Source organism: Sphaeramia orbicularis, chromosome 16 (genome assembly GCF_902148855.1).
Source record: "Sphaeramia orbicularis chromosome 16, fSphaOr1.1, whole genome shotgun sequence".
Taxonomy (NCBI): domain Eukaryota; kingdom Metazoa; phylum Chordata; class Actinopteri; order Kurtiformes; family Apogonidae; genus Sphaeramia; species Sphaeramia orbicularis.
The window spans coordinates 19,249,212-19,274,059 of NC_043972.1; the positions used below are offsets into that span (position 1 = coordinate 19,249,212).

General features: G+C 34.7%; 1 protein-coding gene across 1 annotated transcript; it reads left to right on the forward strand.

Annotated features, from left to right (window-relative positions):
• The first annotated feature begins 4,159 nt into the window (after positions 1 to 4,159).
• Positions 4,160 to 14,448, forward strand: lta (lymphotoxin alpha (TNF superfamily, member 1)). The gene is made up of 6 exons (XM_030158616.1): positions 4,160 to 4,185; positions 7,447 to 7,567; positions 8,759 to 8,798; positions 9,146 to 9,178; positions 9,299 to 9,331; positions 13,574 to 14,448. The coding sequence occupies exons 2-6, from the start codon at positions 7,448 to 7,450 to the stop codon at positions 13,951 to 13,953; spliced, it is 606 nt and encodes a 201-aa protein (XP_030014476.1). The 5' UTR covers positions 4,160 to 4,185; position 7,447; the 3' UTR covers positions 13,954 to 14,448.
• Positions 14,449 to 24,848: the final 10,400 nt, after the last annotated feature.

Here is a 24,848-nt window from a genome sequence, read left to right on the forward strand (position 1 = left end):
ACCAATGTAAATAACAGGCAGGTTGTGACAGTTTTCTTCCACCTATATCCTACATTACTGGCACTAACATTCACCTTAACCAAACTGTCGGCAATCTCAGAATTCACAAACGTCCCCATGCACTGGGGCGCCGTAAAGGGGGGGGGTTAATGTGACAAATTCATGGAGCCCATAGAGCAGTGGAGGGGGTCCAGTGGATATAGATTAGAAGTTGTGAAAATTTCATGCCAGATCCACTGTATAATAGAGGAATAGAAGCCAGGAGTTGGACGTTGAAAGTATGTAAAGTTTCACTTTTGTTTCATGCCAGCGTTAGTTACGTTAGTTATGGACCGCACCCCCACTGCTACCCCCCTGCTCCAACCAAAAAAACAACATCCCCCTGTGTTTTTTTGACAAATTGCACCCTGACCTTAACCACTAATCACGTGGTATTTGACGCAGCGTCACATGCATGCGGAAAGCTTATAATGCGTACAGATAACATGGCAAATAAAAATCTATATTTATGCAATTCATGATATCACGTTGGTGGTTTGACTCCCAGGAGCAAAAGGAACAAAAAAGTTTAGCTCTTGGTTCCAAAACCCGTCACTGGGTGAACAGTGTCGTTTTCTTGGCAGTGCAGACTTGTCCAAAAGTGCCCTGCCTCTTCTTGAAAACACACAAAAAAGTTTTAACGCCTTCAGATCCTGTCTGAGGCTGCCTTCAGTTCTTTTAAACCTGCCTCATTCTCAGCCTCAGCTCTAGCTCTATATTCTCACCCCAACAAAATCTTTCATCCAAGCAACAAAGGGAAAAAGAGGACTTCTGAACTTACATTGTTAGAATTTTTTTTTACCCAGTCTTGTTTTCATGGTAACTAAAAAACTTCATGACATTTTCTCAACAGCCACTCAAGGACTAAAACTGACAAATGACAGAAGAAGCATTTAGTATTATTATGATATGAGCCATGATTACCATGTGAAAATACTGTGAGTACAGTAAGTAAAATGGTTCATGTCAGTGTTTTACTATTATAGCTGATGACTTTGAATCATTTTACTGCCATATTTATGTGCATGTTACATTTTACTGCTGTAGGTTGAGCTCATTTGAGGTACATTCTAAACTGCTGGTGGTTGAATCTGCAGCAACGTGTCATGTTCTATAAGACCATCATGTCTCTGTGAGAACTGTGTATCTTGAAAAAAAATCAACGTTTCATGAACTCTGAAAAACTTTTTTTTTTCTTTATGATGATTCATTTTCAAGTGAATCCAAGAGGGTTTACAAGAATTAATTTAGATTCAGATGGAGGAGAATTGGTAACTCAGTCCGTATAGGAAACACTCCATCCTATCAGTTTAACATTTAAAGCAGTGTATGACTTTCATCACTGAGTGATATCACTCAGGTTTTACAAATTTGAAGAAAAATTAGCGATAAAAGTCACTCACAGCTTTAATAGCAACACATTTAGTGGATTTCACTGGAAGTGGACGATAAATGTAAGAGAAACTAAAGCTGTCAGATGAATATAGTGGACTGAAAATACAACATTGGCCTTTTTGAAATGTGGTGAAGCAGCAGGATAAAACTGCAGAAAATGGACATAGAAAAAAGGACAAGCATGTAAATGTCTAATTAAGTACAGTACTTGAGTAAATGGACTATTCGTCATAGGTCGACACTAATGGACATTTTACAAGCCTGGGCATTTACTAAAGATCAGCATGCATCAACTAATAATACTGCTGCTTTTCTTCCTCAACACAAATACGTAGATTAATGTTTTCAATGAAATTATGTGTACCACATATGTTTTTCAGAGTAATCTTGATTTTGTAGGTCACTCTTCTTCCATTTATCATTTTCAGCTGCGAAACATCATTGGTTTAATTATTGTGCAAAAAATCTGTATGTGTTACATTAAGTTCTTCATTCACCCTCATATTAATGATTGTTGACTGACTTTTTTTTATAGTCCTGGACACAATGTGTACAACCCTCACAGGTCCACATCAGAAACACAGCTGCAGCTGTTCATTATAAAAACACCGCATGGTTTCCAGATTGGTTTGGGCACTGTATATCTTTTTTCCCCATATAAATAAAACCAGCCACAAAAAAGGTTCACTTCCTGTACCATGACATTCTAAATCCGCCAACAAATAAGGAAAGTAAAACTTGTTTGTTTTTACCAGAAATGCACCATTTACTTCCTAGTATGACAGTAAATCAATGATTCCTCTGGGGATGCATTACATCTGTAGATCCCTAAGGCTACTGGCAGTGTTAAAGTCAAGACCACCCAAATGACCAAGATGGATTATGACATTATGACATAAAAACAAGGTTTTGAGACATCAAGAATGAAATCTTACTTGATACACAGCAATGGCATCATGGGAAACAATTTTTTTTTAAATTAATATCCATTACATAATGAGGTAGTCTGCAGAAAGAAGTACCCCAATTTGGCAAAAATGTATACACAGACACAAAAATGTTTTCATTCCACATTTATGATATTAACAAGTACTCTTGAGCAGTGTTGCGTTACTAACGCCGCTATTGTTTTCCAGTAGCGGGTAATGTAATGAATTACTGTTTGAAACGTTCCAACACTGTTACCGTTACCGGCAGTGAAATGTGGTGTGTTACTATGCACTGATATCTAACAGCTTTTATCCGTCCTGGCTCGCTCAGCCAGACACTAGAGGTGTGACGTTCGCGGACGAGTCGAGTCTTTTGAACGGCTCTTTTCAGTGAACAATAAGAACTGATTCGTTGCGAGCCGTTCGTTTACGAGCCGTTCTCATATTCAGTTTGCCCACACTGCCTTCATGCTTCACCTGTGTGCCCCATGAGACTGAGTTGTCCACACTGCCTTCACCTGAACGACTAATGACATGTCCGAGTTTGAGTTGTCCACAGCACACCCCATTCACTTGAATGCAGCTACATGCACAGTTTAACTTAGGGGGAGGAGTTATCAGTGAGAGTCCAACTGATTGGACTGAAGACATTTACCGCTGTATCAGGGAGGAGGAGACTGAAAAAAGTGGAGGAGCATGTTCTTCCTATAAATACAGATATGCACTTATGTGGTGGAAAAGGCGGGCCCTGGTGGACCCCAGCCTCACCACAGTCATGGTATGAAGTATCTGTCTGCGGTTCTACTCTGTATAACTGGCCCATGAAACACGCTCAAAGATCAGTTTCCTTCTACATATTTGAAGGTTTTTCCAAAAAGTAACGCAATAATTACTTTCCCTGGTAACTAATTACATTTATGAAGGAGTAATTCCGTTACTAATTCAATTACTTTTTTGGAAAAGTAACTAGTAACTATAACTAATTACTTTTTTAAAGTAATTAGCCCAACACTGCTCTTGAGTAACAGTCAATCTCAAGTACTGCACCACATGCACAGATCACTCTTTGTGTTTAGCCTTTCTGTTTAAATTATTCTCCATATTGTAATATAAAGTAGTTTCCACTTTCTCAAAGACTAAAATCTGACTTTGTAAGCACCCAGATAGAAACATCCACTGAGGGATACCACGATGTGCTACGCCACACGAATACACGCTGAGTGTCAGGTCAACTTAGATCAATTCGTGGTGTGAAGAAAAAATTCCCTCTCATAGGTGTTTGGGTGTTAAAATCTGACTGACCTACAAACATGGGAAATAACAAACCACCCACCACAAGCCTTTCTGTGTCATACTGTTGCCTTATCACATATATATCTTTATTTTGTGGGTTAATATTAAAAGCTGCTGCATGTTTTTACATCCAGTTTCCAAGCTTCTTGTTGGGGTGATATTTCGCCCTCTATTAGAATTTATTCTAATTGAACAACCTCCTCATCAACATCAAAGTTACATGAAAATGCATTTTGGTGTTAATAATTCAGTAAAACTTCTATACAAGCGTTGATTTTCAGTTTCAACAAGTGTGCAGTAATGTTTCAGTCCCCAGGAGGAGCCACCTACACGCAAAGCTGCCTTCTTCCTCTGTCAAACCACAAACTCTCTACAGAGGAGAGGAGAGGAAAAAAAAAAAAAAAAAAAAAAAAACTCCATCTCATCTTTATTACAAACACATGTAAGAGGGAAAACCCTGTAAACCTGTTATGTCTGTCAGACAGATGAAGCAGATGAGTTTGGACACTGAGAGCTCAGCACACATTGGGTGAGTCAAGTTCAAATGAATGAGTTACATTTTTCTACAATCATGTATCTCTGGAAATACTGGTAGTGTTTTGTATTAAATGCTGTCTGCTGATGCAATGCTAAAATTTTAAAGACAGAATGGATTTATTTGGAATGAAAAAAATATTTTTAGACACTGCTATGGTCATAACACTGACAAAAACACATTTAGTCATTTATCTGATTCTTTGATGGTTAAAATTAACATCCTACTCTTATAACAATACAGAAGAAAAAAAAAAGAAGTAGTAATTTAGCACAATGTGTAGCCTTGGATCAAACAAAACGTGGTTGTGATGTATGGTCACAGTTGAAACATGCCAATTCCCACTGAGGTTAAAAACGTACTTCCTTGGTATCTGTCATTCAAAACAATGCTCTTTTAAATAATTTTTCTGTAGGAAAATAGGGGTCAAAATTTGTCTCATAATTTTTAAAATGATGTTATTTTCAGTTGCATATTTCTCATACAGTTCTTCAAAAAAGGTGTCTAAACTAATTTCAATTCAATATTCCTCCTACATCTTCTGAAATAGAGCGAAGAACGTATTATTAGTTTAATATTTCTTCAATATTTTCTAATATAAGGCATTTATCTGTATTTTCATCAACAGTTTCTGTCAAGTCTTGTAAAATATGGTAAGAAAAAGCTATTGTCAATGTGAACTTTCTCCTAAAATTTCATAAAATCAGCAAATAAAATGAGATGTAATAAAAAAAAAAAAAAAAAAATAGTAATAGACAACATTGTTAAACAGCAGAGTTAAGAAGCAAGAAGCAGCTGTAGCCTGAAGATGACGACAACTGAAAATCAGCCCCAGGTCTAAAACTAATCAAAAATGAAATAGAAATACAACATTTAAAACAACACATGCACTTACAAAAAAAAAAGAAAGAAAAAAAGATGTATGTAAATGTACCCTTAACTCATTACTTACATAATTTTACTCATAGATTGGGAATGTAAGCAGAACATAGTGTCTGCTGCTGGAAATCACCTGTATGTCATCACAGCATTCTCCTGTGCAGGTTAGGCTTTGAGGGACAGCTGGTTGTCCCACAGATCAGGCAGAGAGATTTCTCACAAGCAGTGAGGAGTTTCACTTCATGTCATTATAAATAAACAACCAAACCACAGACTGTACAACTGAAAAGGGTACACTGTGGACAGAGCATACGACACCCACCAAGGTAAAGTCCCAGCTCTATAGCAGAGGGCACGCACAGACAGATTACCCATAATGCACTTGGGCTATCGACTTGTGCGGTTTATGTATACTCAGTCACAGTCCATGTGTAAAAGCACATGGTTGGAATATCTGTGCTTATTTTCACATTATTGTAATCCACCCTTCTGTAAATCCTCTGAACCGTGACAAAGTATTGCTCATGGACAAGCAGAGATTGATGTTGTGATGTAAGTTCACACATCATTTCCTTTAGGGCAGACAGCACAAGCAGTCGAACCGGTTTTAAATAGTTCAAGAAAATTCACCTTCATCAGATACCTCAAATAGGTCTGTATTTACTGGAACTAGTCCCATCGAAGTGAAAAACTATCACATACGGACCAAAAGTAAAAAGTTCTTTAATTAAAATGCAATTTTTAAAAGATTCATTTTAGTTTAAAATGCTTCTAATTCTTTGCTAAAGTGGCAATTTGACACAGTAAACTTTAAGTGATTGGTACATAAACACATCTAAATAGGTCAAGTAATTTAGTAAAGATGTTAAAACACGTAATATCTGCATTATGATGTCAACAATATCCGAAGTGGCAAAGCTGACTGGGTTTCTATTCACAGGTACAAAACCTGTAGTCATTCTTCAATATTATCTTTAAAGTGGTGATTTAGCACGTGCTAATTATGTATTTTAAGCTTAAATGGACTGAAATATTGCATGACAACCTGAGATAAGTTGGAACTAAAATGTATTGAATGAAACAGATGTTAAAGAAGCCCCAGAGGAACAAACATAAAGTTTATTCCTCTCCTCCACTGTGTGTGAATGTTACATCATATGAATGTACAGCAACGGAGGAAGTATAGAGGTTTAACTGGAGTAGCCATAGCAACACAACAGTGTACAATACTTCATTCACAGCTTTAGTTAAGTGTAAAAACAATACAATGAAGGTATATTTAAAGAACCAAAAACAGTAAAAGAGCAGATTGATACTTTTCAGAATAACTGATTTTAATGTGTTCGTTTGTGTTGTCACAGCCGATAACGACAGAGCGCATTTTAAAGACTGATACTCTTCGGTTCCATCATCGATAGTAACTCATCATTAGACTATATGCGTCATAAACATCCATAAATAAGAGTGCAATGTGGACTCATGAAAACATGTCTGAATGCAGGGTCTGAATCCAAAAATATAATAAACATAGACAAATAAAGTACCTCAAATGTATAGTTATTAGATTACTTGAGTAAAAGTCACATTTCATCACTGGTTAAATGTAATAAAGAAAATAAAAAATGATTGACGCCAATGTCAAATGAGACTTTATGTATCATGTAACTTAATAAATCACTTCTAAATAAGATCATATTTGCTGTAGCTGGTGTTTATTCTGGGTAGTGATAATGTGAGAGTACTTTGCACAGTTATTTGTGTCTTTTTAACAGGCAAAATGCAGGTAAACTATTAAATAACGATGTTAAGAGTTGTTTAGGATTTGGTGAGGTTACCATTCTGGATAAAATGAACCTGTTTACCAAACTTAGTGTCAGGACCCAAAATAGGTAGATGTGTTTTTTTTTTCTATTGTTATCAGAAAACATAGCAATAATATGACATGAATTAATTTTCCTTATGGAAACAGAAGAAGACTGCTATGATCTATGGAAGAATTTACGAATGTTGACCTGCAGGGGAGATGCTTTAGTACTAAAAGATGGAACTGGATAAAAATGATACAACAGTGCAAAAAAGGAAGGTAAATGACATAAAAAGGACATGATATAAAAGTTAAACCAAGGTAAACAAGGTAAAAGATGTACAAAGACAAACATAACACAAAAGATGCCAAAAAAAAAAAAAAAACTTAGAAAAAAGACTTTCATTGGAAGAGCCACTAACAACCAAGATCTAATTTTGTGAAATGGGCAGATACATTTCTAAATAAAGACATTTTGTGCTCAAAAAGTGTGGGTATTACTTCTCCAGTGGATGGACCAAAGTCACTGTAATGTGACCTGAATTGATGGAAGCGTTGTATGTGTTTTACAGGATGGAGACTCAGTCCAGGTCTATGAAGTTCTTGCTGTTGCACGTGTGGTGTGGCCTCCTCACCGTGGCCATAGTGGTTATGTCCGCATTTCTCACTTCAGTCAAACCAAAGCCAAGTGAGGTCAGTTCACTTTCTACAACATTAAGCTCTGGATTCTTATTCAGTGTTCAGGTGACAAAATGAAACAAAACTATTTCTAGATTAAGTTTAACAGATAAAAAGTGTGGTGTGGTGGGTGGAACAGAAACAGAAACATCACTCGGTGTTATAATTGGTGATGGAAATAGTCAAAGACTGAAAGATTTAGATGGTTTCAGTCAGTTCAGTATCAGTTAAAGAGATTAGAACAGACTTAAATACTGAAATGATCACATATTTATTCTGTGTGTTGTGTGTATATTGTAGGCTTGTGCTACATGGACTTGTGTCTGCAATAAAGTTGTTTATTATTATTATTATTATTATTATTATTATTATTATTATTATTATTATTATTATTAAAGAATCTATACCCTCTAAATAGTTTTTTTTTAAGTATTTCTTAACGGTTTCCATAATCTTTCACATGATGATTCACAATAACTGCCTGCAGATGGCAATATCATCATGATGGGCTGAGTGAGGGAAGATGTAGTTGCTTATTATATAGCCAAAAGTATGCGGACAGCAAGGGTCCTATGTGGAAGTACATGAGTGTAATACCACCAACGACCACTAGATGCTGCTCAAAAAAAAGGCCTGACTCCCATACACTTAAACATTTTTTCTCCCCCAAATATCTTTCTGGTCTCATTCACCCTGTATTAGTAAGCTAGGATTTAGCATGAGCTCACCCATGACCCCCTTCTCTCCTGCAGCTCTGCCTCTTGTGTCCAAATATGGTAACTTCCAGCTCCAAATAGCCTGGGAGAAAAGTTATGAAAGGCTCTCTGTTGTTGTTTTAACATGATTATATCAAACAGTTACCGCATCAGTAAAAGAATCAACACCTCCTCGTCATGATTTTGATAAATTATTAGCTTTTAAGCTTTTTATGAGCAGATGACACTACACTAGCTCTATCATATCTCTTTCAGTTTAGACCAATGTAAAACTCACTAAAGCTTGACAGTTTGTTTTTGTATTTTTAGACAAATCCTTTATTATTTGTATCCATGTTTTAGTAGGATTTGTTGACAGTGGAAAAATCACCTTTTACCACCAAAATGTGGATTGAATATAGGTACAGATGGGTGTTGTTCTTTATTTTCTATGGATGGACTAAGGATGAAAGTAATGTTCACCACAATGATGTATGCTTTCTTTCTTTAGGCTGATGTCTCTACAGTGAAGTCAACAGTCAGTCCAACAGGTACGTTCAGCCTCTGTTCAATGTGATCTTTTTGACTGATAAGGTCCATTTACTGTGTTAATCAGGAACTAGTACATGCAGTTCCATGATGGACAGCCTGTAAGCATTTCATGTAAGCCAAGGTCTTATCACTATCACCATTATTCAGTTCCAGTGTAAAATCATATGCTGCATTTCTTCCCCTTCATATCCTGTCTCTCCACAGAATCCATCAAATGAAGATAAATGACCTAAGAAATACCCAATGAATGAATAAATAAACAAACAAATAAACAAATAAATAAATAAATAAATAAATAAATAAATAAATAAATAAAAATAGTGATAATATTTTCCTTTTTTCACAGCTAACACTGGTGTGATGCTCCAGAATTTTCAACGTAAGTTTAATTTAGCATTTCCTTTTTTGTGCTGTAACATTTCAATTTACAAAGTCAAGTAAAACATGATGATGTTTTTTTTTGCCCCATCAGCAGTTAAAATCTAATATGTTTTTTCAGGCTCATCACTCTCATACATCCAGCTAGAACTATGTGAGTAAAAATCTCTCCTCCTCATGTTTTTAATGTTTCTATATTTTTATTGATGAGTTTTAAATTTTTACATTTTTTTACTGCGTGCTTCTCACTTACTCCATGTTCTATGTATGCACCAAACCACTGAAGCAAATTCCTGGTAATATGATCCCTGTTTACTTATATTGCAACAAACATGATTCTGATTCTAAATACATATATATTACATTTATGAACATCATAACTCCTCCAACTGGCACCCATACCTGCAACTACTGAGAGAGCAATATTAACTGACAGGAAATACAATCAGTTTGTATTTAATTACAGTTTTTAGATACTAGAATATTAATTTAAAGGAGTACTGTGTAGTATTGATATTCCAACAACAGGGTGACGTACCAGAACAAACTTAGGACCAAAACCACCAACAAATCATCAAAAGACTGAATTAATGACTGAATAAAATATAAAGCTCATTGTTTACACACATCTATATTATGGTATCATCATGTTGTCTTCAAATTGAAAAACTCATAGTTGCTTATTTTTAACAGTCTCGCACAATAACACTGTTTTATAATCTGCTGTGTCAGCTGATAGTTTACATTATAGCTCCGTTAGCGTAGCTCTGTTTTTTAAGAGAAAAACAGCCACAGTAAAATCACAAATTGCCTGTTTTCTGTACAATATGTGTTGTCAATAGTTGCACAAAAAAATCTGTTTGGAATTGTCCGAACGATCAGAACAGTTTAGTCTGATCCATGGATGAACAAATGGCAACTTAGCAAATATAATAACATCCCATAATAACTTTATACCTTCATAAGCCTCAGAATAAATCTCACTTATGTAGAAGAAACACTGTCCCTTCAGCATCAAACTCTATTCTGTTCATTTAGAGCTTCTGTGTCCAGTGGTGAAAACACCAACAGTGCTTCTAGTTTTTACTGCTTCAACACTGTCTTTGATTCTAAGTTGTTTCTTAATGGTTCTCATCCCATCTGGTCACTTTCTGTTGCTTTGGGCAAAGGATCCTTGGTGTTAGTTTTCCTCACCATGGAAGACAAACACAGTGAGTCACTACTTCCTCTAGTGGTAACAAAATTTCCTTGTTGATGTAAATGTATTCTGTTCATGTTTTGACAGTCCAACACATTGGCGTTTTTTGGGATAACTTCAAAACTCTTTATTCTGAATAATTCAGTGTTACTTTTAGATCATTTTTTTAATGTCACATACATTTTAATACTACATATAACTCCTTTAATACTAGTTTGTATTTCTACTCTTTTTCAAGTCTAGTATAGGCTCTAAAGTAGTTAATGGATTTGATAATATGGACACATTTCTTATACAGCCATTCATTTTTTAATATGGAATTCAGTTTTAATATTCTAAACTCTGCTGCACAATGAGTACTTTTACTTTCAATACTTTCCCTTGCAAAAATAATTTTAATGTGCTTTTACTTAAGATTTATCTTACATTACCATGTGTAACTTTTTCATTAAATGTTTATAAAATGGTATTAATCCTAAATTGAGGAGACATAATGATACTTCTATAATTCAGGCTGTCATCATTTAAAAAAAAAATCTAAACATAAGCGATCATTACAATAAGCCAAAACTACACCAAAATAAAAAAGCTGATGTTCCAGATGTTGGTTGGTTTTCCTCCCTGCCAGACAACGCTTCCCCAGACAAACCTACGTTGTCTACTGTTACTGCTGTTGCTCATACTGTGGGCTGTAATTACGGCTTGTTTGTTTGTTTCTCCCACATTACAGCTTTGCTTCGAGTTTGTTGTGGTTTTCAGAGACAAACTTCACAGAAGAAAAAGTCAGTGCGGAGGAAGAAATACAATGCATGAGAGTAGAGACATGACAAAGCTGTGTGTCTTCATCTGGGTGTGATTGTGTGCATTTAGACATTTGTCTGTTTGCTGTATTTGTCTTTTAGAGTCATTGGTTAAAACATACCACATGGGTTTTTATGTGCAAATAACTTGAGTAGGAAGTGTGAAATTGAATTTGGGGAGAATATGAATCAGCTGAAGGGCTCAGATCAGGGCTTTCACTTGCTGCTATTTTTGATTCACCAACTTCTGTTCAGCCTTAACTTTTACACCTCATTTTAATGACTTTTTATTTCTCAGTATGACTCATCTGAACCTGTTGCTCCGTACAGACGTGGGCGTCAGCAATGATAGTGCAGAAGAAGAAATACAGCGTAATAACAGAAAGAGCGATAAGCAACAGCAATAAGTGAGGCTTTTAACCACATTTTACTGTCTACAGTTTAGAAGTTTGGCTTGTGTCTGGCAACTTGAGAACATCACCGTCTGTGTTCTACTGACAGAAAAAAGCCAAATTGCTTACTTCCGTAAAAGCAGAAATATCACACTCTGACGTGACTCAATGTTCAGGTTTTAGTGGAGTTTGTTTAGTGGAGGCCCTCAGGTACAGAATGAAAGTGATTATACAAGATGATAAAGATGTCATTGTTGGTGTCTGTTGCCAAAATAACTTCAGGCAGCACTTATTCTAAAAACATGTTGTAATATAATACAGTACCAAATGCTGTTTGTGTAACTTAAAGCAATGCATCATATTCTGTAAGATTATCATAGTGTAGCTGCCCTGTGAGAACCACGTATCTCTAAACATTTGGAAAAATAGGTCTGTTTTCACAATTTGAGGAATGCATCAATTATTATTATTAGTAGTAGTAGTAGTAGCAGTAGTAGTAGCAGTAATAGTAGTAGTAGTAATAGTAATAGTAGTAGTAATAATAGTAATAGTAATAATAATTGTAGGAGTAGCAGTAGTAGTAATAATAGTAATAGTAATAGTAGTAGGAGTAGCAGTAGTAGTAGTAGTAGTAGTAGTAGTAATAATAGTAATAGTAGTAGCAGTAGTAATAGTAGTAGTAATAGTAATAGTAGCAGTAGTAGTAGTAGTAGTAATAGTAATAGTAATTGTAACAGTAGCAGTAGTAGTAGTAGTAGTAATAGTAATAGTAATTGTAACAGTAGCAGTAGTAGTAGTAGTAGTAGTAGTAGTAGTAGTAACAATAGTAATAGTAATAGTAACAGTAGCAGTAGTAGTAGTAGTAGTAATAGTAATAGTAGTAGCAGTAGTAATAGTAGTAGTAATAGTAATAGTAGCAGTAGTAGTAGTAGTAGTAGTAATAATAGTAATAGTAATTGTAACAGTAGTAGTAGTAGTAGTAGTAGTAGTAGTAGTAACAATAGTAATAGTAATAGTAACAGTAGTAGTAGTAGTAGTAGTAGTCATAGTAATAGTAGTAGCAGTGGCAGTAGTAGTAGTAGTAATAGTAGTAGTAGTAGTAATAATAGTAATAGTACTAGCAGTGGCAGTAGTAGTAGTAGTAATAGTAGTAGTAGTAGTAGTAATAATAGTAATAGTAATAGTAGCAGTAGCAGTAGTAATAGTAATAATAGTAATAGTAGTAGCAGTAGTAGTAGTATTAGTAGTAATAGTAGTAGTAGTAGTAGCAGTAGTAGTAGTAGTAGTAATAATAGTAATAGTAATAGTAGCGGTAGCAGTAGTAATAGTAATAATAGTAATAGTAATAGTAGTAGCAGTAGCAGTAGCAGTAGCAGTAGTAGTAGTATTAGTAGTAATAGTAGTAGCAGTGGTAGTAGTAGTAGTAGTAGTAGCAGTATTATGGAAGTAATATAAATATTCATACATATGGTAGTTTCCACTGAACAGGAGTATAGAAGCCAATAATGTATTAACAACCGATAACATAATAACAGCCGGGTAACGTAATAAATTTGCCATTTTTAAAATGTAATAGGCCAATAACGTAACAGCTGGCCAATAACGTAATAAAAGTCCTGAAGTGATAATGTAGTAGCTTTTGGCCAATAACGTTATAATTTATTGCATTATTGGCTCAGTTATTATATTTGCAAAGAATTTTTTTTTACCAGGCCAATAATGTAATAACCAGCCAATAAGTTAAAACATTATTGACCAAAAGTTATTACGTTATCGGTTCAGGACTTTTAATACGTTGTTGGCCATATATTACGTTATTGGCTTACTACATTTTAAGTATAGCAAATTTATTTTGTTATTGGCCGTTATTACGTCATCGGTTGTTATTACATTATTGGCTTCTACAAGGAGAGAGATGAAAAACTGTAAAAGGAGGTAAAGTGTCAGAAAAATGTGGAGGAGAAATTAATTCAGAGGAATTAAACCCAACTTTCTTAAATCTCCAGTAGACACCCAGGCCGGCGGAATCTGGGAAAACGAAATCAGCTGTGACTCCTGCTCCCTCGTCCTACGAAACAACTCCATCTACTGCTCCGAGGACGGTTACTACTTCATCTACGCCCAGGTTACTTTCAACCTGAAGACCCCCCGACAGGACAGCAACCCTCTGTCTGTGATTATAGAAAGGCAGGCCTCAATGATTTTCAAGGGGAAAAAATCAAAGAATTTAGTAGAGGGGACCTTCCCGAAAAACATGGATTCTGACCGTGCGTCTGTGTGGGTGGGCAAGATCGTCCGGCTCCAGAAAACAGACAGCGTCAGGCTAATTTTTAAAGGTGACCCCATAAAACTGAATACTTTCTGGGGTGCATACCAGCTCCGTTAGGATTATGTTGGGGGGTTTTTTGTCAGCATAGTTTGGGGTTTTCAAGTTTTCTACAAATATCTATGTTTGATGCAACAAATCTTGAACAAAACATCCTCAAGAATTTGCAGACATATGTCTAATTGCTGAGTGTTTGCAGAGTTCTAAAGCCCTTTATTAATGAACACTAAAAAGAAGAGGGATCCAAAAAGTAGAGTACGATGGGTTGAACTGCAAGTTTTACTGGCTGACACTGTTACAAATGTTGACTAAATGGTCATATTTCCACATTCTGTGAACACTGGACTTGATACACAGTGAAATACAAGTCAATTCGTTACAGAAAATATGTTTTTGTTTTTAGTATCTCAGCAGATTGTTATTCGAAATTGTGTAGTTTGGTGATGGTGTGAATTTTTTAAGCTTACTGTGTTTTAAAGTGATTGAAAACTGTGAGAAAGAAACTGTTTAATGTCTGTATTTTATTTTATTAACTGCTTTTTGCCTAATTTATATAAAAAAGATTGCTATTTAGGTTGTTTCATTGAAGAAAAATTAATAAATATTTAAAATTTTGAGTCAGTATCATAACTTTTTTTTATAAGTTGTTTTGCATTTATCTAAGATCTGTCATATTTCGGTATTATTTTTCACCTTCGATATAGATACTTGTACTGAAGTACTTCAGTACATATTTGAAGTATAATTCATTGCTGTAGAATAATCCACCAAAAGTAGTTCAAATGAGCTCAAAATAAACATGTACCTCAGTAAAATGAACCACTAACAGATATAATAGATTAAAAAAAATGCTGTCAGGAAGCATTTTATTACACCATGACTACATGAATATCTACATTTTGCCAATAATACTTACTTATACTTAAAAGGATCTGAACATTTTTCCACCACTGGTTATAAGCACAAAAGTATTCAATTATTGCATTTATCGTCGTCACCTTTAGTTCCTTCTGTGTTCATTCATACACACAAAAAGGTGCACAAACAGGTAACACCACGGCTAAATGTGGCAGGAAGTAAATTTATTCAGAAACAAATTTACTACAAGCAACACGTCACCAACTAACAAACACATAACTGTCAAAACAATGTGAAAGAATCTTTTTTTTTTTTTGTAATTTTCATCTTGTGCCTTTTATATCTTCCTCTTGCTGTATCTTTTTGTCACCGTCATCTTGTTGTGCCTTTTTGTTTTTGTCCTGTCACATTGTATTGTCATTGTTGTGTCTCGACACGCGACATCAACAGCTTCAACTTGTTATATCTTTTACACATAACTTCAGTCAGGGTAATGTTTCTAAACCAAAGGACAGTTCTATTTTATTCAGGTACATGAAGGTCCATTTCACATTACTGTGTGTTTATTTTGCTGTCATATTTGGCATCACAGTAAAACAGGCTCTACTAGGTCTCTCCCCAACACTAATGCTGTTTTCCTTAGTTGATTTGGTGCATTTTTTCATTTATACAGTATTAGAATGGGAAATTTCACATATCACTTATTTACATCATAAAATTAATTTCTGACTACAGCAAACACTTTTGCTTTAGTGCAACTGTTTTTGTTGGGTTAGAGTTAGGGTTAGTCCTTCCCCCTAAACATTTAGCCCAGTGGTTCCCAACCTTTTTTGGCTCATCACTTCATTTTAACATCACAAATTTCTGGCGACCCCAGACATTCAAAATGGTGACTTTTTTTGCTAAAATGAATTTGTTTCTGATCATGTAATAGTTTGCTATACTATGTTGCAGATAAACATTAATTTTAGATGACATTTAGGCTATATAATGTATATAATGCACCTTTTTGGTGTCTGTTTCTCAGTTTCTCTTGAAGATAGTGGGGCCAGGCGGGTGAAGAAATCTTTCCATTCTCTGTTCGGTCCGGTTTTCTGACTGTGACTGTGTCCTGACAGGTTGAAGTGTAGTAACGCACGCGGTCACATGATCTGGTCAATTAAGATATGCTCTCTCAAATATTATATCCTGCATTTTATTTGAGCTTGATTTTTATCAGGAAAAGTGTGTGGTGTTTTAATTATAATGAAATATATATTGAATCATATAAAAAAAAATTATTTGTATTTTTTTTTTCCCATATCAATTACTGGAAATTTCAGGCGACCCCATTTGAATTCCAGACGACTTCAAGATTGAGAAGCATTGATTTATCTGTTGCCTGCAGAAGTGCTAAAAGATTTCTTAATAACCTCCTGCAGAGGATGGTTTCGATGTTTAACTTAATATTTTCCGCGTTGCATCAATAGGGATAATATCTGCTGTGATGTAGATGGAAATCTACAACCTGACAGACAGGAACATCAGGATGAACAAACACACTGTACACTGTCCTTGCTTTTTCCCTCTCGCCCCAAATCAATCTATATTGCTTAGTTGCTCTTCACATTTATAATCTTTTTCATTGTAATATGATGTCGTTCTGGTTGGTTATTTTTTTGCTTGTTTGTTTTTTGTTTATTTGTTGTTGCTTTTTTTTCTTTCTCTCCACTATGTTTAATTAACTGCATCACTAATAAAAGAAAAAAAAAAACATACTATACTTCATTTTCCCTGTGTAACTCTGCCTAAGGGGTGTGTTCCTATATTTTTACTGTAAATTATTATTTTTTCTTTATATAGTGCAGTGATATGTCTAGCAGTAAATCAGCTTTGCATCATCACATGATACTTACAGGGTTAAACTGTTGTATTGACAAAATGGTTAAATGTTTTGACCGTCTTGTTCATAAACAACAGCATAAGGACTTGTCACTCTGATGGTACTGACAGTTTCATAGCTTTTGATACTTAATCTAAGCATTTACAGCAAATTACTACAACTGTGTTTTTCAGATTGCACACATTGCTTGAAAAATGCACCTATTGTGCTAAGTTAAATGATTAGAGAAATGCACCAAAGTGACTGAGAAAAACTGTAAAAGAATGCAAATGTTGTACTTTTTACTGCACTATATATATTTAATAGCTTTAGTGAATAATACGCATTAACATAGGAAATGTAAAAAGTACAAACATATATACAAAAGTAAAAAAATAAAGTAGCAGTCAACAAAAGACATTGTAAATAAATTTGAGAGAATGCATGTAGAAAAGCTGTTCTTGATTTCACACACTATATTATATCATACATGATGAACGTTTTGAGTATTTCATGGTGTGTTATCCGTTCTTAAGAATAACTAACTTAAGGAATAACTCTTCCACTTCTGCTTATGATGTGATTTGCTGATTCACCACAAGAGGACGCCACCTTCCCCCGAATCATAGCTTAAACCATCCACTGCATCTGTCAACTCTGTCACTTTTCATTATTATTCTCACCTCATGGGGCCCAGTATGACAGCATATTGAGATTGTGTGAGGAAAATGTGTGATAAAAACATAACAAAAACTGCACTCACACCTGGTTTTACCTGTGGTATTAACCTGAGGCAGTTTCACACATTGCTGCTGTTCACTGTGTTCATATGTCAAAGGAAATGATGCAGAACAGGAAGCCAGATATTTGCTGCAACATCACTCACAAATACAACTTCCTTTTCATTACATATTCAGGAACATGTCTGAACTTGATATGCCCTCGGATCAAACTCTGTTTCTGCAGTTTAGTGAAAATGTGAATGTAACCACTGAATGAAATATTCAGTGTTGGGGGAAGATACTTTGAAAGCATCATTCTGAAAGCTACCAATGAGTAAAAGGTGGAAAGTTACACTGAAAAATGACAACTGATGTGACATAAAACAAAAATATTTGCTAAAGACAGAACTATGTGGTGATCTTCCAAACTTTCCCATGGTATTTATCACAATTTATTGTAATATTAGGGTGACATGGTAGTGTAGTGGTGGGTTCGATTCTAACACCAGTCGATGGGGGTGGGACCTTTCTGTGTGGAGTTTGCATGTTCTCCCCGTGCCTGCGTGGGTTCTCTCCGAGTACTCCAGCTTCCTCCCACCATCCAAAGACATGAACTGATGGGTTAAGCGGTTAATCTAAATTGCCCACAGGTGTGAATGTGAGAGTGACTGTTTGTTTCTATATGTCAGCCCTGTGATGAACTGGTGACATGTCCAGGGTGTACCCCGCCTTCACCCATAAGTAGCTGGGATAGGCTCCAGCAACCCTAGTGAGGATAAAGTGGTTCAGATAATGAGTGAATGAATGTAATATTATCCTCTGTATTTTACATTTTTCAGGGAAGATCAGAAATTTTCCTGTTTAATTCACTGATCATAAAGATATAAAAGCTCAGAGAAAATTCAAAGATTATTAACCTGTTAAACCCTGACCATATTTTCAGGGGAAAAACGCCTCAAAAGACATACCCAAAGTAAATGAAGAATTACTTCACAATATTAAGGTTCATATGGATGTTCTTGGTGTCTATGGACATTTAGAGACCTCACAGAATCTATTCCCATTGTCTAAAATATTGTATCTATTACTATGCCTGAGTAAACTGTAACAAACTAAAAGAGAAATTGGAATTTTTTTATCCTCACCTGTTTTTTTTCGGCTAGATTGACGATGATATGCATCAATTAATTGTTCATGTCGGAGATTTTTAATAGCATATATTTCACCCCACAAAGATTAAAAATCATGTTTGAACATTAAAGTTTGCACTAAAATACACTTTTGATGTACTTTTATTAACATTAGGGTCTAAACTTTGAGCAAAAGTTGAAAAAAAACATTCATTGTCCTGATTTATTATATTTTTATAGTAGATGAATATTAATATAATTTTTTCAGCCCGCTGGCTGGCTGATAGGGCTAAAGGGGTTTTAAATTAAAAGCAGGAAAATTTGAGAAAAAGTGTTTTTTTATTTTTTTTAAGCAAAATATATCAATAACAGAACAGAAAAACAAGCAATATGGGTTTTATTGGTGAATCAGTGTTGCAGAAGATGACAGTGTTTGTACATTCACTCTGGAGCCTCTGAACCTGACTGACACTGCTTATAATTTTTATCATTTTGTCACTTTGACTCTTAAAGTTGTTTATTTATTTTTATTTATTTATTTATTTATTTATTTATTTATTTATTTATTTAAAATTTAAAAAAAAAAAAAAAAAAAAGGATTAAAGTTGTTTCTTAGTGGTTCTCATCCCATCTGGCCACTTTTCAATGCTTTGGTCAAAAGCCCTGTGACTGAAAGAAAACTCCAAGGCACTCTCTTTAAACATTAAAATGCCTTTATTAACATGGCATGGTCATATCTAGACCTAAAAAAACACTTCTACGCGTTTCAGCTTCAGGCCTTCATCAGGAAGTCATTTTGTTGTTTTGACTTGCTGATGAAGGCTTGAAGCTGAAACGCGTAGAAGTGTTTTTTACTTTATGAATCCCTTTTTTCCAAAGAGCTCCTCGAACAAACTCTTTTTTGGTCCGAGAAGCATTCCTTCCCATGAATTTTTGCCCTGTAATGTTAGTTTTCCTCACCATTGGAAACCGCAGAGTGACTCACTACTCCCTCTAGTGGTCACATTAGTGGTCACCCCGCCCTGTTGGTGTAAATAAATTCAGTTCATATCTTTATACTGCAATATATCGTCATCTTAGGCCAAACTTCAGAGCCACTTATTTAGAACACTCTAACAGATTATAATTAAATAAGTTAAAGTAGAAATACTACACTCTCAAAAATAGAGGTACGAGATCAGAACATTTATGTACCTATAAGTACATTTTTTTTTAGAATTTTCTCTCAAAAGTACAATATTGGTCTTTAGGAGGCCAGAATTGCACCTTTAGACTATGAAAAAGGGTCCAAAGTTATGTAAAGTACAAATGTGTACTATAAGGTACCCTGCAGCATTAAAAAATGTGTGTAGACCATGAGAATAGGCTATAGGCGAGGAGAACTGAACAGTAGGCCTAATTATAGTTCAAACATTAGGCTTAGCGCATTATTTATTTTATATCATACTGTAATTACTCTATATTATATTTAATAATAATTTGTGTTTTAATTTTAAAGCCCAATTAGCTCAATGATAATAGCCTAATAATTTATTTAGCTTATTAGAACCTCTGATTATTGCCATAATCTCTGTTTTATCAGGTTTTCATTCGCACCTCCATGTCTTGATGTCGTAGCTTGCCTATGCCGTTTTTTGTTTTTTTTTTCTCAATTAGGCCACCGGTTCAAACTTTAAACATCATGGCATTATTAACTATATGAGAGTTTTCTTTCTATGTTAAGTACTTAAGGTACAAAAATGGAGCATTTCAAAAGGGTACAGAAATGTCTCTCAAAAAAGTACACCCCCAGCGACAAGCATTTGTACCCTTTTAAGTACAAGCTGGTACCTCTATTTCTGAGAGTGTACATATACCTCCTTTAATATTTATCACATGTGCGTATAAGCAGTACCAAGCAGATTTCGGCTCAAAAGCTTTTGTTCTTGGACTTTTGGAACTATTTCATTCACTGACTAACCCAGTAATTCAGAGAACATGCTCCTGAATTAATGCTGAAAATGGTGTTACTTGTAGCCCTCACTACTCTTGTAAAAGGTAGGAAACAAACTATTACTCAGATGGATGAGTCATCTCCTTCCTTTAACCTATTGTAAATATAGGACCGCCTTGGCTTTACGTGTGAACTTTTTACGAGACCATCAGTGACAGTGACATCAGGTCCAGCAGGTATCTTCAGGGGCTCATTTCCTCATATGACACTTTCAACACTTGTCTCTTTGTTCTTGTTTGGGTTTGTATTTCTGCGCAGGTCATTTGTCAGGTTTGTCACGCACTACGTCAACATCTTAGTTACTCCTCTGACGACACAGATTTCACGCGTAGGAAACTTCCTGACCATGTGACCAAAGTCATTTAAGGGTCAGTAAAATAAACAACCTACAAGACCAAATATGTGATAAAGTGGGGAACAATTTTAGACAGATAATGATGTAATGGTGTCTGCTAAAAAACTTCTGGGATTTAATAAGTGATGAATAATTATATTAAAAGCAGGAAAATTGATGAAAAAGTGACTTTTTCGGCAAAATATATCATTAACTGAACATGAAAACAAGCAACATGAGTTTTATCGGTGGTATTTGTTAGATTTGTCAAGCATTATGTCAACATCTCAGTCATTCCTCTGAGGAAAACAAACAATCTACTAGACAAAATAAACAATTAGGGCTAAAGAGGCGAACGATTTTAGACAGACGTTGATGTAATGGCGTCTGATAAAACATTTCTGGAAATAATCCCTAGTTGTCCAAATTAACCCCTTCAGTATAATATTACTAAATTTTCTATCTATCTATCTATCTATCTATCTATCTATCTATCTATCTATCTATCTATCTATCTATCTATCTATCTATCTATCTATCTATCTATCTATCTATCTATCTATCTATCTATCTATCTATCTATCTATCTATCCATCCATAGTCCAAGTAGAGGAGGGCAGGTTTAAAATTAGATGTTAAAATGATTAAAAGGTACGCGTATTTAATTTAACATGGTGATGATGCAGGTCTGATACATCTTTGAGGGGTGTGATGAAATCCAGGAGAATAATGAAGCAGATCCATCAGGTAATGCTGCAATTTTCCTGTAACAGCCTTGTATTTTAAAAAATGCCAGTGTCTATCACACCTGTCTTGAAGAGAGGGCCACTCTATTTTATCATATAAATTTCAATAATGTATGACATCACCAGTGATAAATCTCATGATCATGCATACCTATAAACTATATCACCGCAGTAAAGGATCAACAAGAAAGCTGTCTCTACCATCATTTTCCACAGAACATGGGGAAGATTTCTGTAATATTTCTTTAGATATACCCAGTTTTTTTTTCAGTCTAAGAGACAAAAAGATATTAACTTTGGGTTTGGAATATAATTTTCTCATCAGTCCATATTCCAAGGTATTTATATTCTCCTCAGTATCTCAGTGATGATATGACTTTTGTTAAATAAAAACAATAGATGGCATATTCGTTGTATATATTCTACTGGAGGATTTTTACATTTTTCCAATCGTTTTTGGTTTCTGGCCCACATTTTGACTTTTTTTGTGGGTGCTTTTAATCCCCCATGTATGAGCACCAAACTACTAAAGTGCTGTAGAGAATAACAGAGCTGCTCAAGAGCCAAATCTCTAATGAGACCAGATGACAAGAAACTCGTCAGAAAATTATGACTAAAGTTGCTCCAAACGTGTAAATATCGCTTGCTTTCTGACTTTATAACAAAATGATATTTCGGTTTTCAGTTCTTGTCAACTTGTGGAAAATAAATGATCCTTCTTTGAATTCCTGAGTACGCAAATTCCTTTACCATTAAAAATTAACCAGGCAAACTCTCTGGCTCAAGGGATGTACTCTATTGGAATGTTTAAGTCACACAGTTGTCCTTCCTGCTGCTATCCAAATGTTAATATTACGAAAGTGCTCCTCGCTTTGTGAAAGACCAACATCCTCTGAGCTGCAACTACATGCTGGAAATGCCAAGTTTTGACAAAGATACACTTCTTTTTATGTGACATTTTCTTTTTTAGGGATTTATTCATTTTAATATCACGACATGCCTTCTTACGTGCATGTGTTCAGCCCAAACTATTTCTCTCCTGACATCATTTTTGCCACCCAGGATGAGTGTGCTTCATTTAAGAACTAGACAAACAACCCAGAGAGTTTTTATTCCTGTTCCAGGATGATAGTAGACGTGCCAGACCTGTTTCCAGCAGCGGCACAAAGCTAACGAAACTTTGAGATAGATATGGGTATGTGAGACAATGGTACAGGTCCAGTGACTTTCTGCTTTAATGTGTGAAAACTGAGCAGCCTCTTCACAGTCAATAAAAAAATGTATTATTTAGAAGAGACTTTTATTGAACAGATGGCACATGAATACCCAACCAATTAAACCAAACATTACTTTTCATCGAACATTCACTTATTTTATCAATATATTTTTGTTTTTTCTCTTGCATTAATGCTCAAATTCACATAAAGACGATAATAAAAATATGACTTATTGGTTACCACAAGTGCTTATGAATATAATTACATTTTTTATGGTGTTATTGCTTATTTTCTTGTCTTTTAGAGCATCATTTCTCCTCTTACTCTCCTGTTACAACCAATAATACACTCAAATGTTATACACATATATATGTATTATACAACACAATCAAATATTGAACATGTTTTCCATATTTTAACCTGCAATACTTAGGCAGTTTTGGGTAGTAAAACAAGCTGTAAACATGCCAGAGGTACTTAAGAACCTATTTTTCTGATGTTTTTTTTTTTTTACTTTATCCCTCAACATAATTAATGTATTTATGGAGAATTATTGATTATTTTCATTTTCCCTAAAAGCACCTCTTGCATTAACATTGATTTCAACATAAGTGAATAGAACTAAAAATAAAAAAGATGATCCTTTAGTGAATCCATCTATGAATATCACCTTCAAAAAATGTGAAAAGATGAAAATTATGTTGTAAAAACATGAATAAAATGTAAAGATACTGGACTGCAAAGAAATATGGTCAGAAATTAAAAAAAAAAAAAAAAATAATCCATTGCCATATATGTTGCAAATAAGTAGGAAAACAATAACAAATCCATTACATGGCCTACCTCTTGTTGTAATATAAAATCTTTCTTAATATTTATCCTATCCTGTCAAAATCAGTAGGTAAAATGCCAAACATTTCTTACTTTCAGCTCATTAAATATTAGTCTAAGAGATTAAAATGGACACTCTGTTCCATCACCATATTGTACGACAAAACAATGAATCAAAATGCAACCAGTAGTTGAACTCATGCTGAAAATAATCCTTAGAGGCGTCCGAACTTTAAAAAGAATCATGTCCTTATAAAGGTAGAAAACACAGGCCATTACTCAGCCACAATGATTCACATCCTTCCTCACAGATAAAGGAAATTAGTGTAAATATGACAAACATTACAGCCCATTTCTGAAACAACCTCAGCTGCACTGATATCAGATACGGGGTAGGTCTCACACATATGATATGGGTGGTTTTATATTTACACGGAAAGAAGGAAAAAGGAACGATGGAAGGAAATAAAGGGTTTAATCTGACATTTACTTACATCCGATCACAAAAATGTGTCATTGCCGGCACCTTCAACACAACATGAATGAACAGAATAGAACCAGACAGAGTAGAATGATTTGATGGAATGATGCAATAGAACAAATAAATGAACGAGTAAAAGAATGAACAAACAACAAAGAGGTGTTGATTGAGATACTATTGAGAATGTACTTCCATTTTTGTTAACAATTTTTTATACGTACATTAATATATAATAATTTTAATGCTGCAATATTGTCAGAAAATGTCATTAAAGAATCTTGATTAGTTTAATGACTCCTGCACAGAGAAAATAACATTAATATTATGTTAATCTCACTTCTGCCTTTAAGGCAATTATAATATTATGTGATAATTAACACCTCACAGAAAAAGGGGAAGAATCATTTCATCACTTCCTCTGTGAAAAAAAAAAAAACATTCCCAGTTGTCAAATCACCTGACTTTAGATCAGGGATGCATTTCTTGCATTTCAGTGTGATTTCTTCAATGTATCTGAAGTTTAATTTTAGCACAGTCACATGAAGACTCTCATGTTAAACCAGCTGTTTATCATATGATAGAGTTTATTTTAAGAAGAAAATAATGACTGGACAAAAGAATCCCTCAAGTTTTTGAAAAGTCATAAAGGAGGGGAGAAATATGGCTGTTCATTACATCAATATAAAAAGACAGAGGTGTTCTTCTGCTGTAGCAAAGGTCAGACTATAACCGCAAAGGTCTACACAACTGTAAATGCGAAAGGCAGGAATCGGTGACCTAAA